Source organism: Canis lupus, chromosome 24 (assembly GCF_011100685.1).
Source record: "Canis lupus familiaris isolate Mischka breed German Shepherd chromosome 24, alternate assembly UU_Cfam_GSD_1.0, whole genome shotgun sequence".
NCBI classification, from domain to species: Eukaryota; Metazoa; Chordata; class Mammalia; order Carnivora; family Canidae; genus Canis; species Canis lupus.
Genome location: NC_049245.1, coordinates 42,971,323 through 42,988,025, shown reverse-complemented (window position 1 = coordinate 42,988,025; position 16,703 = coordinate 42,971,323). Strand labels below are relative to the sequence as shown.

The 16,703-nt window shown below is 54.3% G+C and overlaps 1 protein-coding gene across 1 annotated transcript in view; it reads left to right on the top strand.

Annotated features, from left to right (window-relative positions):
- BMP7 (bone morphogenetic protein 7) overlaps positions 1-16,703 on the top strand; it is an 89,854-nt gene that overhangs the window by 54,707 nt on the left and 18,444 nt on the right. Inside the window, exons 4-5 of the mRNA NM_001197052.1 lie at positions 4,151-4,163; positions 6,315-6,455. Coding sequence (NP_001183981.1) covers positions 4,151-4,163; positions 6,315-6,455 — 154 coding nt within the window. The remainder of the gene's footprint in view (positions 1-4,150; positions 4,164-6,314; positions 6,456-16,703) is intronic.

Below are 16,703 nucleotides of genomic sequence, written 5' to 3'. Positions count from 1 at the left end.
GTGGATTTACCGTACTTGGTTTATTCATTTATCGGTTGATGGATTTTTGAGTCATTTCCACTTTTTTTTTTTTCATTTCCACTTTTGAATAACGCTGCTCTGAACATCTGTGGAATCAGATTTTGTACAGATCTATTTTCTTATTTCTCTTGGGTAGTAAAGTTACCCCAAAATGGTAGCTCTGTCTTTTGCCTTTCGGAGAACGGCCAGACTAGTGTCCACAGCAGCTGCACCATTTCACATTCCCGTGAGAAAGGTCCAAGCGCTCTAGCTGCCCTGTATCCCTGCCAACACTTGTTACTGTCTGTTTTGGTTTTAGCCATCCTGGTGGTGTGAGGTGTTACCTTATTGTGGTTCTTTTTGTCTTTGTTTTTGTTTTTTTAAGATTTTGTTTATTTGTTCACGAGACACAGAGAGAGAGAGACACAGGCAGAGGGAGAAGCAGGCTCCCTGCAGGGAGCCCGACCTGGGACTTGATCCTGGGTCTCCAGGATCATGACCTGAGCTGAAGGGAGGCGCTCAACCATCGAGCCACCCGGATGTCCCAAGGCTTTTATATTCCTGTTTAAATTCTTTTTTTATTTTTTTATTTTTTTATTTTATTTTTTTTTCCTGTTTAAATTCTTAAGGCACATTACGTGGCCTTAGGCTCAGATTTTGTTTCCTTTTCTTTGCCGTTAGCATTTTGCGTTTCTCCAGAAATGTGCGTTACACATTCTGTGTTACAACACCATGTCACTTGGTACCTGATTTCCCCCTCGTCCAGAAGGGTTGGTTTGTACGGTCCTTGGAACAAGCAGCTGTGCGGCACTTGAGGTGCACCATGTTTTTACCAGTGTCTCTGGTAAAACCTTCTCCCAGGAGATGGTTTTCAGTTTTCCTGTAATACGCAGTGTAACTATGGTTTGGGTTCTGTCCCTGTGAGGGACAAACTACCCACAACACAGTGGATAAATCAGCAGTCATTTTGTTGCTCAGAAATTTGGGCAGGGCTCAGCTGCGAGGCTCTTGTACTTTCCGCGGTGTCTGCTGTGGTCACTGATGAAGCTGGCAGTGTGGCCGGGTCAGAAACACCCAAGAAGGCACCTCGTCTGGGGGCTGGCGCGGTTTCTCTGTTTCTAGACCCTCCTCCCCATGGCCTCTGCCCCCTTCCATGCTGTCTCTCTCTTGAGCACAGCAGTCTGATTTCTTGATCCAGCGGCTGTGGCTTCCCAGAGAGCAAACATGGAACTGCTAAGCCTTGGACGTAGCCAGGCCGCACTTGCACTGGGTCCTGCTGGATCAGAGCAAGTTGCAAGGTCAGCCCAGACTTCAGAGGTGGGGAACAGACCCCGGTGATTTATGGGAGGGCTGTAGTTGGGTGCCAAGGTGGGGGGAATTGGGGGCGGCCCTATTTGCAGAAAGTCTATGACTCTGAACGTCCTAGTATACTTGTCTGATGAACTTTGGAGTTGAAGTGAGTGGATTGACTGAGTCTATTGACGTGTGGATTTTAGGCAGTCATGATACAGCAGAGGCCAGGGCACCTGGGTGGCTCAGTGGTTGAGTGTCTGCCTTCAGCTCAGGTCGTGATCCCGGCGAGTCCTGTATTGGGCTCCTTGCATGGAGCCTGCTTCTCCCTCTGCCTGTGTCTCTGCCTCTCTGTATGTCTCTTATGAATAAATAAATAAAATCTTTAAAAAAAATTGGGGACGAAGACAGATCCACAGCAGGGAACGTGCACCAAGCACTTGCATGGCTCGAGTAACTCCAGAGATGCCCCAGGAAGCCTTGAGAGTTTGCTGCCAAGCTGGCCTTCTCTTGGGTCTCCCCCTTTGCTGAGGAAGGTAGCATCACCCCCATTTTACAGAGGAGGAAACTGAGGCCCAGGAATCCGCTGACTTGACCTACCCTCCTCCCTCCCCCACCACCCAGACCTCGTACCTTATCTAGTATTTTCTCTGCTCCATGCAGTGTCGTGACAGTAACCTGCATCACGCAGGATCTCACCACCTCCCGTGTCTCTTGTCCTTTGGAGAGAGGTGAGGCAGGGAAGTGACAGCGCTCACGGGCTCAAGTTCTGGGGTCAGACTTCCGACGCTGTGCCCGGGTCTGTCCCTTATAAGGCCACTGAGCGTGGACGCTTGGCTTCGCTTCTCTGGAGCCCACTGTGCTCATCAACCGTCTTACCGTTGGGGGCTCCAGAGGATTGACGCGAGGAAGGACCCGGATCCCCAGCAGTGCCAGGGGTGGGAGAATGGGGCCCTTCACCCGGAGTCTTCCTGCCTCCGCTCGCAGCTGGGCTGGGTCCGGGAGGCCAAGGTGTCCAAGGTAAGGAACACATCACAAGGGGCTCCTCTGGTTCCTCCTGGGCGTGTGCACCGCTGTGCTCTAATGAGGTGCGCCAGGTGGCAGCCAGAAGGGCCTCCCCCCTCTCCCACCCATCCCTGTGGACGTGCTGGCCTTGCGGCCGGACCTTTGGTGCAGAAGCAAAGCCCGTGCTAGCATCCCCTGCTCCCCGGCTGGCTAAGACTGCCCTGCCTCCGTGCCCCGGTGCCTCGGCCTCTTGCAGGCAGGCCTGGGACGACTGCAGACCGTGCCCCGGGGGCGGGGAGCCGTGCGCTGCGCTGATTCACGGGATGAGTCAACGCTGGCCTGTAACATCTGGCGCGCAGTGTCACGGCTGTAATAGGAATGTTTAGTATCGTTTGGCAAGGCGTGCACGGCTCCGAGGCCCTCAGTTACTATTTGTTTTACTGCCCATAAGGGCTTATCCAGATATCTGGTCACATTTTCCTGCAAATAACAATTTCCAGCAAAGCCACCACCCAGGTTTGCGACTTCTGTGCTGCGGTGTGGACGCTTCCCACGAGGGCCCCGGGAGCCTGCCTGCGCGGGGGAGCTGTTTTGATGTGGATCGGGCTTCCTTCCCCGCCTGTTATTGTTGCGAACAGCTGACTGGTGCTCTGACAGTGTTGGCGGCGCGCCACGGCCCGGGAGTCACCGCGGCAGAGCGGAGACCAAGACGGCGGGAGACTCCTGTTTGTGAGTTCGAAACCTGCGTGGACGTCCCCCACCCACGCCAGCTGTCGGGCTGCCTGGCAGGGGTACAGGGACAAAGCCGAAGCGGCGTGGTCGTCAAAGACCGTCTCGCTGTTACTTAGTTGGGACGCGATGGGCCTGAGGGAGGGTCCTCAAGGTCCCTGTGGCTCTAACGGGGCCGCCCCGGCGCCTGTCATCTCCCTGTACGGGAGCGGGGAGTGCGCCCATTGGGGACTCCAGCGTGGCAGGCCTGTGCTGTTGGGCTGCGTGCCGTTGGCCAGGTCGGCAGTCGCGGCCCATTCACACACACTGGTGATAGAATTCAGGTTTTTTTCTGAATCAGGTTCTGGCCATTGTTGAGTATGAGCTAAAAAGCGAGATTCAGGGGGGGACATGGATGCAGATAATCCTTACGTTCCTGTCTTGTGGCCCCGGGGAGGCTGTCCGTCACCGTGGGGTGCCCTGCCCTCCCATGGCCACGGGCTGGGCACCAACTTGTCCAAGCCAGCTAGGTTCCCCGCTCTCGGACTCTGGGACGGAGCGATGCAAGAGAGAAATCGAACTCCAGTCCTGCCTTCCATGGCTCTGCTGGATGACACAGCCCCATGTCCTCACACCTGCTGTGGCTCCCATCTTGCTCTGAGGCTGCTTCTCCATCCCTGTGTAGGCTTCTCTGGGTGACCTGTTTACCTCCCCATACATTTCCAGTGGGTTCTGCATTACAGCGAATGTGAGACACTGGCTGAAATTACTGATTTCTCTTCCGTGGGACTTCTCACGAGTCTTGTTCCCTGTTAAGGGGACTGGTGGATGTCAGTGTGTTACGGCACACCACGCTGCAGAATTACAGTTCTGCTGACCTCACAAACAAGGAGTGTCCGGGCCATACAGGAGAGATGAATAGGGATGACTGGTAACCGGAGATTCAGGGACCGAGGCCAATAGATGTGTGCCTGGCAAAGGGGGCATCTGCTCCTCGGCGCCAGCTGATGGCTTAATGGCTTATATCACGATGAGTTTGACTTGCTGAAATGACGACAGTTACATCCGAGCAAAGGAAGTGTCCAGAAGAATGGTGTTCATGGGTGGTTGCAAGCTTGGGCTTGCAGGTCATCTGGTTGGATTTCAGTCCAGCCTTGACTGTGTCTTCACACACGGTGACCCCTGGTAACCCCAGGTAGACAGCCATGCCTTTCTGAGCCTCAGTTTTGGGGTCTGCACGATGGCACAGGTGATACTATTATCCACCACAGAGAGTTGTAGTAAGGACTCAGTGCTGACCTGATGCTGGTCAGGCATTTCAACCCGGAGCCTGATGCATGGTAAGTGCTCGATAAGTTCGAGCGGAGATGCCACTACATCTCACGCCTTTATGTGTGAGCAGAGAGGATTCACCATAATTCCCAGGAAAATTAGGTCACTCCAGATATGATGGAGAATGTCAGTGCCCTGGGGGAGGGGCTGGTTAGGTGTTGTTCATTGTACCCCAGTGTCTGGCACAATGTGGGGGCTCAAATATTTTAACTGATTATTGAAGGACTCCAAATATTGAAACTTTGAATGCTTATAAGTAAAACTGCACAAGATGTTACCTTGTTCTAGAATTCTACTACAACGAAGGTAAAAATTCACCGACCTATCCATCCATCCATCAATCCATCTGCCCACCCATCCATCCATTCATCCACCCACCCATCCACCCATTTACCTACCATCCATCCATCCATCCATCCATCCATCCATCCATCCATCCTTCTATTCACCCATCGACCTACCCATCTACCTGCCAGTGACTCACCCACCTATTCCATTTGTCTACCCACCCAACCACCCATCCACCTACCCATCCACCTATCCATCTATCCATCCATCCATCATCCATCCATCCATCCATCCATCCATCCATCCATCCATCCATCCTTCTATTCACCCATCCACCTACCCATCTACCTGCCAACGACCCACCCACCTATTCCATTCGTCTACCCACCCAACCACCCATCCACCTACCCATCCACCTGTCCATCCATCCATCCATCCATCCACCCACCCACTCACCTATCTACCTATTCACCTACCCACCATCAATCCTCTTATCCACACACCCATCCATCCTTCTACCCATCTATCCACTTACCCATCTACCTGCCCAACCACCCACCCATCTATATCCATCTATCCATCTATCCATTCATTCACCCACCCATCCACCCATCTATCTACCCATCCACCTACCTGGGTATCTACCCACCCAACCACCCATCACATTCCCATCCATCTGTCCGCCTATACATCCATCCATCCATCCATCCATCCATCCATCCATCCATCCATTAATCCATCTGCCCACCCATCCATCCATTCATCCACCCACCCATCCACCCATTTACCTACCCATTCACCTATCCATCTACCCACCCAACCACCCATCCACCTGTCCATCCATCCATCCATCCATCCACCCACCTATCCACCCACCTACCCATCCATCTTCTCATCCACCCACCCATCCATCCATCCCCCACCCATCCACCCATGCATCTACTCATCTATCCATCTTCCATCCATTACAACATCAGTTGTAGTTTTACCCATTTTACTACTGCAAAATATGAGGAAGAGAGTATTAAAGAGTTATCTCTATTCATAAAAATGTGAAGTCTAGGAGTTTACCTCCTACTGCTTTTGAGCTTATGAAGAAGTTGCAGGTCATGGAAATGAAGATCATGTGCACTGGTGCTCAGTGACCTGAGCTCACGCCCCAACTCAGTAACTTCCTGGCTCAATGACCTGGGGCAATCATGGCTTTACCATGATCAATGGAGATGATAATATCACGAAACCATAGGGTTGTGAGGGTTGAATGAGATAATGTGTGTAGAATACTTGGGGCAGTACCTGGCAAATGGTGAGAGATCTAACAAATGTGGGCCTCCGTTCCCTGAGATGCCCAGCAACACAGAGGCTGTGAATTCTGGCCTTCCCGTACCCTGTCCATCGGTGTGCCCCCAACAAGTAGGAAGGTGAGTTTGCCTCGGAGCAGCTCTGTGTCCCCTCTATGTATCTCTTAATGCCACTTCTGTACCCCCTTTTCGCATCACAGCTCTTATGAGGTCTTCAGGCCTGGATCTTGCTCTGATGCAGCCACTTTTGGGGGCCCAGGGGACCTCCTCCTGCCTCCCCTACTCCACATGCTCCTTCTCTCCAGCAGCAGCTGTCTGGTGACAGGGTGACCGAGCCACGCCCTGCTGACCTGGAGCCTGTGTCTCTCCTCCTCTCTTGCAGGGAGTCAGACCTGTTCCTGCTGGACAGCCGCACCCTCTGGGCCTCGGAGGAGGGCTGGCTGGTGTTCGACATCACAGCCACCAGCAACCACTGGGTGGTCAACCCACGACACAACCTGGGCCTGCAGCTCTGCGTGGAGACCTTGGACGGTAGGTCCCCAGCCGCCACCCCACTGATTCTGATGCAGTCTGTGCTCCTGGATTCACATAGGTGCTCAGCAAGCTCATGCTTGTTTCCATCAAAAGAGTGTCCCCCCCCACCCCCCCCTCCCCGCTGCCACCAGTACTCATTGTCCAGCATTTCGATCCCCAGCAAAAGTAGTACCTGCCCCCTTTGCAAGAGATGATTACACAGTTGGCCAAGGCCGGGTTGGGTGAAGCCTCGGTGTGCAGAGTGAGGTCCTGCACCAGCAGGGTTGGCATCCTCTTGGAAAGGCAGACTCTGCTGCATCCCAGGCCTGCTGCGTTACAACCAGCATTTTAACTGGAGCCCCAGGTGGTGCCTGAACGCATAACCATTTGAGATGCAATGACCCAGGTGCCCCAACTGGGAGACAGAGGACACCCTGAGTGTCCCGTGTGTGGCAGGATGTCTAACAGTATCCCTGGCCTCTACCCACCAGACGCCAGTAGCATCTCCCCAAAAAAAAAAAAACATCTCCAGATGTTACCAAATGTGCCCTGCAGAGCAAAACTGCCCCTGGTTAAGGACCACAGCGTTGGATGAGGCCTGAAGCCCCTTCCAAGAGAGCCTGAATGTGGTTCTGCGTCCCAAATACCTGGAGAATCCAGTGTTCGCCTGCGTCGCCCTATGCCTTCCACTCACCCTCTGCCAGGCATCCACCGGCTCCCACGAGGGAGGACAGAGGATGAGCCAGAGCTAGGGTGGAGCCACTTGCATCCGTTTCTTCCCCCAAAGTGTGTTTCTTATTAAGTGGGGGATGACTTTGGAGTGGGTAGCTTCTTCCTTACACCAGCGTTCAGAAAAAAAAAAAAAAAAAACACCCAAACTAAAAACACATTTATTTTTGAGTAGGTAAAACTTGCCGGTGGCTCAAAATGCAAGCTGCAGATGCGCACAAGAGTGTGGACTCTCCCCGGGGCTGCCTCTGCCGCTGCTCGCTTCCACCCCCAGAGGCAGCTGCTGTTTCCCGATCCGCTTATCTTTTCAGAGCTGCCCTCTGGGTGTTTAAACAACTGTATATAGAGTCTGCCTTCCTTTTTTTTTTCTTCCTCCTGTAAGTCGCAGCATAGTATATACGGTGTTGGCCGCCCTGCTTTTTTGTACCTGACAACTTACCTCGAGGGTCGGTCCTTTGCAGCCCTTGAAGAGCGGCCCTATTTGGTTAGAGGCCGCTGTGTTGTCGTGTCCCTGCGGGGTGAGCGTCTGCTGCTGGCTCGCTGTGTGACTTTGGGCAACTTTCCTACCCTTTCGGAGCCTCCTCATCTCCAACACACAGTTGCCATGGGGCGAGTTAACACAGAAGCTTAAAACTTCTGAATTTAAAAACACAGAGTTTTTAAGCTGCGGCCTCGCTAGTGTGCATATGCATCCCCCGGGTGGCTTGTTAAGGTGCAGATTCTGATTCCGCGGGTCTGGGGGGCCTGGGGTCGGCAGAGGGTCGAGAAGCAGAGGCGGAGTGTGGCCCCTGATGCCGAGGACACACGCCCTAAACCGAGGCTGTTGCTTTTGGTATTAATGGTGTTGGTGGTGCTTCTACTGCCCCTGCTGCCCACGCTGACCTCTCCAGGCCCCTGGGAAGGGCGGGGAGGTGTTTTCGGGTCCTCGGCTCTTACCTACGGGGCCCGCAGTGGAGCCTCAGGGCATACGTCGCTGTCCCCGTGAGTGTAGCTCCGGGCCGGATTCCCAAAAGGGCGCTGTCTGTGCGTCTGGGAGATGTTGTCAGTCCCCCCTCCTCGGGGCTCGTCCCATTCACGCCCCCACCAGTGTGCCCGGGGGCACCTGCTGGCCCTGCCTGGACGGTACCCGTGCCCGAACTTGTCCATCTTTGGTGACCAGGGAGACAACAAATGGGACCTTGTAGTTGGGCTTTGCTTTTCTGTCTGTGTTGGGAGACGGGCCCTTTCTTGGGTGCCCTCCCCGGAGCTAACCCTCCGTGCCATCCGCTCGTACCCTCTGCCCATTGCTCTGGCGGAGTGAGGGTCTTTTTCTTCTTTATATTCTAAGGATATCTGGCCCTTTGTGATTGGAGCTGCAAATATTCTGCCACTTTCTAGTTTTTTTTGTTTTTTTTTGTTTTTACTACGGCTAATGCCAGGTTTTACCAAATGGATATGGACAGAGCAGCTACATTGTCTAACCTTTTGCTTTATCACTGGTGGGCTTTGCAGACTCTTTTCTTTCCTATCATCAGAGGCCTACTGCTTTGGTCCGGAGCTGCCGCCTGGACTTGAGGCTTGCCTGAGGCCAGGCACCATGTGGGAGGTGCCTGCAGAGTTTAGGACCATGCTTGTCTCGCTTCCAGGCTGTTCTTTCTACTGATGGAGCATTCAGCCTCTCTCCCCTCCTCTTTCCTCTTTCCATGACACCTAAAGGGGGAGGGAGATCCCAGAAATGCTAGAGTTTTCTGTTGTTCTGTATCGGGTTGGCAAACTATATGCCTGGTGGACCAAATTCAGCCTGCGTCCTGATTTACTGTGGCCTGGGAGCTGAAAATAGTCTTCACATTTTTAAATGGGTGAGAGATATCAAAAGAAGACGACTATCTCATGACGTACAGTTATATGACATTCACATTTTGGTGTCCATAAAGCTTTATTAGTACACAGCCACACTCATTTACACATTGTCTAGGCGTTGCTTTTATGCTGTCGCAGCAGAGTTAGGTAGTTGGGACAGAGACTTTGTGGTCCACGAAGTTGAAAATATTATTTTCAGATGATCATGGGCCAAATGTACGGTCCCTGTTGTATACCAAAATCTCTCAAACTGTGTCCCATGAAGTGTCGATGGGTGTCCCAGGGGTAAAGGGAATAAGCATTCATGAGTTAAGTGTGAGAAAGTGTGAGAAAGAAAGTGTTAGGTTGGATAAACTAAGCAGGTTTCTCTACAGAACTTATCAGAACCTTTATTTTGTCAACGTCCATTGTGGATTTCCTGATGGGGAACATAGCATAGAGGAATTCTAAACTTATTCGGCAATAGAGTCACTCAACTCTTCTTTTTACTTACAAGTTCCTGAGGAACATGTTGGAGATGAGGTAAAAAGGAGTCTCGGGTAGACCTGGCTCCTCTCTGGGGAGTGACCATTTCCCTGGACGTGTGGATGTTGTCTCATTCTTCCAACCTGACCTTAACGGGTCCTATGCTTCTCTGAGCTGTCTGCCCTGCTGGCTTGGGGTGGCCTGAGTTTAGTTTTTCTCTTAAGTGACACCCAACCCGGTTCCCCTGGTGTCAGGCTTGGCATCATTGTTCTCCCCCAAAGTCTGAGGTTTTGTGCCCTCGTTTCCTCCAGCTTCTGCTTCCTCTGCCCCCAGAATGTAGGTGAGGCTTAGCGTTGAGATGGCACAGCCCGATGGTTAAAGCTTGGGTTCAGGAGGCTAGACTCACAGGTTCAAACCTCATCTCTACTGCTTCTACCCACATGATCCAGGGTGAGTCACCTAAATGTCCCTCATCTGGAAAGTAGGGTTAATAATAGTTTCCACCTTCCAGGGTGGTGGTGAAGGATCAGATGAGCTCATGGGTGAAGAGCTTAATTGTTCCACTCGGGCCAGCGACTGAGCCCAGAGTCAGTGCTTTACGCTGTGGTCTCTTGTCATGCCCACCCTGGGGGCCGCAAGGCAGGTGCTGCCAGTAAGATCCTCATGGTACAGCAGAGGAGACAGAGGTGTGTGGCTCCACGTTCCGGGAAGCCACCCGGGGATCCCCCTCATCTAGGGGGAGCATAGCCTAGCACATACGATGCTGCTCAGGGTCTGGCCAAGGATCGGAAGCTGTACCCCTGACTTGGGACCCGTCTCCTCCCCGGGGGCACCTGGAGCTGGGCAAGGCTGCCGCCGCCACCCAAGGATCTGGGTGTTCTGGCCGGGCACGGTGCATGCCGGAGCAGCAAGTTTGACCTGGTGGCCTGGGTCGGGGAAGGCCTACCCACTCGAGCCATCCGAAAGGCGCAAAGCGTACAATGGCTCAAGGGGTATGAATTTCAGGATCCTTTTGGGAATGAGACAAGCAAATAAACCCAAAGTTTCTGAAACCATGGGCTCCTGGCGATGTGTTGCTTTGCCTCTGACCCCGGTGTCCATCAGAAGCCCCCGGGTGGGGTGGCTGGGGGCCTGTTGAGTGGACTGACTCCTGGGCCCCCACCCCAGACCCACTGTTGCCGGGTCCCAGAGGACTGGGCCCAGGAACCTGCCTTTTCTCACAGGCTCCTTGAATAACTCAGGGCCTTGACCCAGGGCTGACAACGCCGGCAACACCTTGCCCCGTGTTTTGGGGTAGCTGCTAATAAGATGATGCCCAGGCTGAGCGCCCCACCGTGCCCGTGGGTGCTGGGCTCCGTGTGCCGGTACACCGGGGCCGTGTGGCCTGTAGGAGCAGCCAGGTCCCTGCCTCTTGTGGCACCTGGGCAAGCTGAGTTCCGGGCGTGGCGCCCGTGCCCAGGCCCCAGGGCCCCCTCTGCGAGGTGACGGGGAGGGGCCCTGAGTCAGGTACAGCGTCTAATCCTCATCCAGACCCCGGCAGCATCTTGCAGCCACTAGATGGGTGGCTCCCAGAATATGGAGCATGTCCCCTCTCGGGGGCCTCTGTTTTCACACCCATACAATGGGCATGCTGACGACGGTTACGCTGCTGAGCTTGCTTCCGTCCTAGTGAGGCTCAGATGTCCCAGATCGTCTTTGAGAAGTTTGGTGTCTGGTGTGAGGCGAGCCTTCTGCTCCGCGGGTCTCCAGATACCTCCCGAGACCACCCAGGAGGCGAGCGTCTGTTCCCTCTGCAGCTGCGCCTTCCTGTCGGGGCCCCTGGGGAGACGCCGGGGCTTCTGCTCCACCAGCGCCGTGCGGGGGAGAAGCCCATAAACGCTCCGGGCACCTGTGGCTCATCGGGAGCCAGCCGGGGAGCATTGTCTCATCAGAGGACAGGACGCTGTGGGAAGGAGGGCTGGCGTCTGCTTGTCTTCTCCTTTGTACAGAAGAGAGGAGAGGCAGCCGCCCCTGAGCCATGCAGGCGGTGCTCCCTGCTGGGTGCCGGTGGGAGACAGAGGAGGCACCCTGAATGGTGGGGTGCAGACACGTTCTGGCTTCCCCGGAGTGGAGGGCTAGCCAGCTGGCAGGGGGGCTGTGGCCGCAGCCCAGGGTACTGGCTTGGGGCTCCTGTGCACAATAGGGACAGGCCAGCGGCTCCCACCCGGACCCTAGAGCCAACGGCCCAGGCCCTGCTCATTGGGCAGTCGGTCCAGCCTCTCGATGCCTTGTCCCTTCTTCCGTTCTGCGGGTGCATAATGATTGGGAAGAAAAGTGAATTCCCGTGGAATGCTGAGCCCTGGGCCTGGCACCCCGTCTACGCTCACTCATGCTTCCTGTTACCCTCCTGGTTGCCGTCAGCGTGCTCTGTGCTCGCGGGGACCTGCCTGGGAAGCACAGCCATTAGCATCAACACGTTAGCAGATGAGGAAACCCAGGCCGAGAAGGAGGAGCCACATACCTGAAGTCACCTGGTGCCCTGGGCAGACCTGGGCTTCATCGGGGGTTGTGACTCCAGCCCCCCAACCTCACTCTTCCCTGGAACGCCGTCCGAGGAGTGTGGTCAGCAGAGACCAGGCTTGGGGAGTGGTGTGTATTCTATGAGCCCCTGCTGGGTGCACGGCCGGGCCATCCGGACAGACAGCTCAGGACCCCTACAGCACCCTGCTTCCTGCCTGGGAAGGAAGGGGTTTGAGAAAAAAACCCAGAAGACAGTGGGCTTCCTGCAGGGCTAACAGAAGTGGCCAGGGCTGCATTTGACTTTTGTGGGTTCCTCCCTCCATTAAAAAAAAAAAAAGGAAAACCATGTTTTATGACCATGTTGGTATAAAGATGAACATAATCCTGGCTGGCTTAAAAATTAAAACATTTTCCACAACCCTCAAAAGTTTTCTTCGGATTTTAAGAGACAGTCAAACATTTTCATGGGCCCTTAAAAGTACCTGCGGGCCTGGGCACTGTGCCTGCGGACAGGATGGCCCCGGGCCCTGCATCCCGGGCCGTGGAGCGTCGCCGGACTCTCCCCGCCCCACACCTGGTTGTTAGAACCAGCTTCCTACGGTGGAGAGCCTCTCCGCCTGTCCTGGAAACACGTTTCTTCGCTCAACAAACATGTGATCGAGCCAGGGATCGTTGCAGGCCCTGGGGCCCGGGTCTGCAGGGTTTTGCTGTCACAGCGCCCATATTCTCATAGGAAGGTGGACGGTGGCGGGACCATATGCTGCAGGTCAGGGGTGAGGCTGTGAAGACAAGTTCTGGGGTCCTCACAAGGGCTTCCAGCTGCTCCCCAGATCAACATTCATGGTTTTCCTGGCGTCTGTCACCTTCCGTCCCAAAGCTACGGGGAGATGAAGACACCGCTTTGGGTTGAAGACACTTTTGCCCTTGCAGATGTAGTCGTTTGTCCCCCAGACAAGGACTTCAGCATCTTGTCCTAGTTTATAGGGTCCCCCTCCTCCCTATCTCTCCAATCCAAGAGGACAAGCCGGCGGCCTCATTGGCCCACCTCACGCCTCCCTGCGTCGGGCTGCTGCTCGCAGACCAGGAGGGCCCCGTCTCCTCCCACCCACCCTGTGTCTGCTTCCTGAAGTCGGACGCGTGTGTTCTGGACGTCTGGGCGCAGAGGGAGCCTCGGGCTTCTCTCCTCGGGCGCGAGAGCACGTGTCCGTCTCTTGATCATCCCAGATGGGATTGAATGGGATTGCGAGGCATTTAAAGGATCGAGGGCGGATGCTGTGCCAGCGCGAGGCTGGGCTGCAGCGGCTGGGACGGGCCTGGGAGGTGAGCCACTCGCCCACGGCAGCTGGGGAGACTAAGCCCCGTAAAGCCGAGGTTGGCGAGGGATCCCGCCCACGGCGCAGCTGGCTCCAAGGTGCCTTCGCCTTTGCGATTGCTTCACATCCTGTTTGTCCAGAAGCCGAGCGAGAGAAAAGAGGAGGCCTTGATGATGACCCAGAGGCTGGGATGGGTCCTTGCAGGGCTGGGTGGGCCGCCGCGGCTGGGACAACACGGGGTGGCTGGGGCCAAGCAGATGCCCTGAGCGTTAACTCCATTGTCACTTGTCACTTGAGCCTTGCAGCATCGAGACAGGTGGCTGCAATGTATGTGTTTTGCACACTCAGCAAAGTGCATTCTTGTGCTGCGGGCCTCCACGGGGCCTGGAAAATAAACAAGCCCCAAGAAACAGAAATGTCGCCTTCCCTGATTGGGCTGTGCTCTCCTCTCCTGAGGGGCCCCATCTGGGCTCCATGCCTGTTCCTGGGGAGCCCCCTGGGCTGGGCGTGCCGATTCTGCTCACTGCGCTCCAGGGCCCGCCAGCGGTGGCCTGAGGCACCGGCTGGCCCTCCGCCCCCAGTCCCCAGCCACACCGCGGGCCGCTCACCTCTTGGAAGACCTTCCTCCTCACGCCTCGGGGAGTCCCTCCCTGGAGGCTCTGTAGGTCGGCCACATCCATGCCCCGGGAACCTTTCCCTTCCTGTGTTTCAATCCACCTGGACTCAGCGATGGTTTAGTGGTTATGTCCATAGCTCCGAGCCAGCCTCCCCATCTGTAAGTGTGGAGTCAGGAGCAGCCACACATGGAATGGCCTCAGCGCAGCCTGGCTCGGAGCAAACGCTCAGTAACGGTCACTTCTCATCTTTATCGTGAGCCAGCAGTGGCTAGAACCCACTCTGCCAGCAATACTTTCATCGGCAAATGATAGACAATAAAAGCGTCTTATCTCGGGGCGATTATGGTTTCCTTTACAGGTGTGGAGGTATGTGGGTCTGGGGTCGGTTAGGGCAGAGGTCAGCACACTTCCCTGTAAAGTGTCAGCAGGCGTTCTAGGCTTGGTGGGTCAGGCTTCTCTCGCACAGCTCCTCAGCTGTGGCATTAGAGCGTGAAAGCAGGTGGTAAACGTGTGCACAAGTGTGCAAGGTGGCGTTCCAGTAAAACTTTATTTGCAAAAACAGAATGGATTTGGCCTGCAGGGTGTCACCTGCCAATCCCTGGGTTACAGAATCAACAAGTCAAGATTTTTTTTTTCCCTCCTGGCCTCCCATTGTGTCCTGGGACTCATCACATCACGTTTGGCAAGATGCTGGCCTCCACATCCCCAAGCATGGAAGAAGGAAGCAGGGGGGCTAGATCAAGGCTCTTCTTTCCATCCGCCAGCCCTTTTGGGGGAGGAGGACATCTCTGAGAAGCCTGCAGCGCCCATCCTAGAAGGAGCTGCGGGGGGACTGGGAAGGGTCTGTTTGTAGCCTCCTTGTGTGGAGGAGGGCCAGGGACAAAGGGGCTGGGCATGGTGCGTGCATCCACAACCAGCCAGTTCTGCCTCCCTGAGCACTGCAAGGGTTGGGCATTCTCCTCTCAGCTCCGGAGTGGAGCAGAGTCTTGCTCAGACAGCTTTGCCGGCCTCTACAGACAGTAGGTGTGGTGATTTGGGAACAGGCAGGCACGTGGAGTGTGCAAAGGCTGTGGAAATAAGCAGCACGAAGGATTTCACTTCCGCTTTCCATCACAGCAAGGGAAACACAAGTTCACGCAAAACCTGGTGGTCACTGTGCCTCATGTTCATGACCGTCCAAACTAGAAGCAACCTAGGTGTCCTCCACCAGCTGAATGGATCAATGAGCCAGGTCAGATCACACTGCAGACTACTACTCAGTGACTGGATCAAATCCGTAGTACAGAAGGGTAGTCAGCAACCAGAAAGTGGGCCGCTGGAACCTGCGACCCCAGAGGCGAATCTCAGAGACATCCAGGTTGAAGTAAGCTGAAGCGGAAGACAGTGGGAGTCCACATACATGAGATATTGAGAAAATGCAAAGCTATGGGGGTGAGAACGGATCAGTAGTTGCCAGAGGCCGGGAGTGGACCAAGAGCAGGTCTACAAGGTAGAGTTTCTCTACCCTGGCACTGTTGAACCGCTGGGGCTGCCTCATTCCCTGTTGGGTCATCCTGAGCATCGTAGGATGATTAGCACCATCCCTGGCCTCTACTCGCTAGATGGAGATGCCCCTCCCTCGAGTTGTAAATCTCCCAAAAATGTCTCCGGACATCAACACGTGTCCCTGGGAAGCAGAGGCATCTCCGGTTTCGATGCACGGAGGTAACAGGCGGCTCAAAGGAGTTCTGGGGGTGCTGGAGCCGTTCTGCATCTTGGTGGAGGTGGTGATCACATCAGTCTATATATTCGTGAAGACTCACATCTGTATACACATCTGTATATGCTCGTTTAAAAATTAAAATAAAATTAAAAAAAAAAAAAACAGAGGTAAAATCTATCCCTCCAAGAGGCCCACCGTGTGTTCTACTAAAGAAGAAGAAACCAGTGAAGCCATCGCCCTGGGCCCCCTGACCTGCCTCCTGGGTGGACCAGATGCCCGGACCATCATGTTTTGCTGCAGCCAGCAGGGGGATCAGTGCTGATGATCCATCCGGAAGACCTTTCTCTCCTGGCTTGAGGAGCACCTCTTGGCAGGTTAAAATACAGGACCCCCAGTGAGGTTTGAATTTCAGGTAAACAACAAGTAATTACTTAGTGTACGTATGCCCCACACGCTGCCAACATTATTCATTGCTCTGAGACTCCGATAACCAGGCATCCTGTATTTTTACTTGCAAAGTCTGGCAACCCTGTTCTTGGGCAAATCTTCAGGTGAGGTTTTTGGTTTTGGTTGTTTTTCACCTATTAACTCTTAGCTTAGACTGTAGATCTTTCCCAACTTCCCTGAAGATACAGAAGTTACGATTAAAGTATTACGTTTCGTGTTCCTCCTTGCCATGATCTGTTAGCTTCTCCTACCTCGAGCCCTCTGCCAAATGCGTGTGGCCTGGCTCCCTATTCGGTGATACTCGTCCCGGACGTTTAGATACAAACTCTCGACACAGATACTTGCCCTTGCACGTGCTAAGTAAAGCCAATATCCTGTGATGCCATAAAATGAGATGCAATTCTTCTCCCAGACAACCCACATGTCTTCTCCTTCACTAAAACCCTTCTCGGCCCTTTTTGGAGGTATTAAAGCAAAAATAAACCATACACATGTACATACTTGCATGTATTGGCGTAGGCTTTAAATGTCTTTTCTCCCTGATGTGACGTCGCTCTGTCTTGTTCTGTGCTTCCTTCCCGGGGCCTGGCGGGGCCTGGGCCTGTATCGTTCTGGTTGTGACCTTCAGGGTACAGAGTGGTCCTGGGCCCTGGCC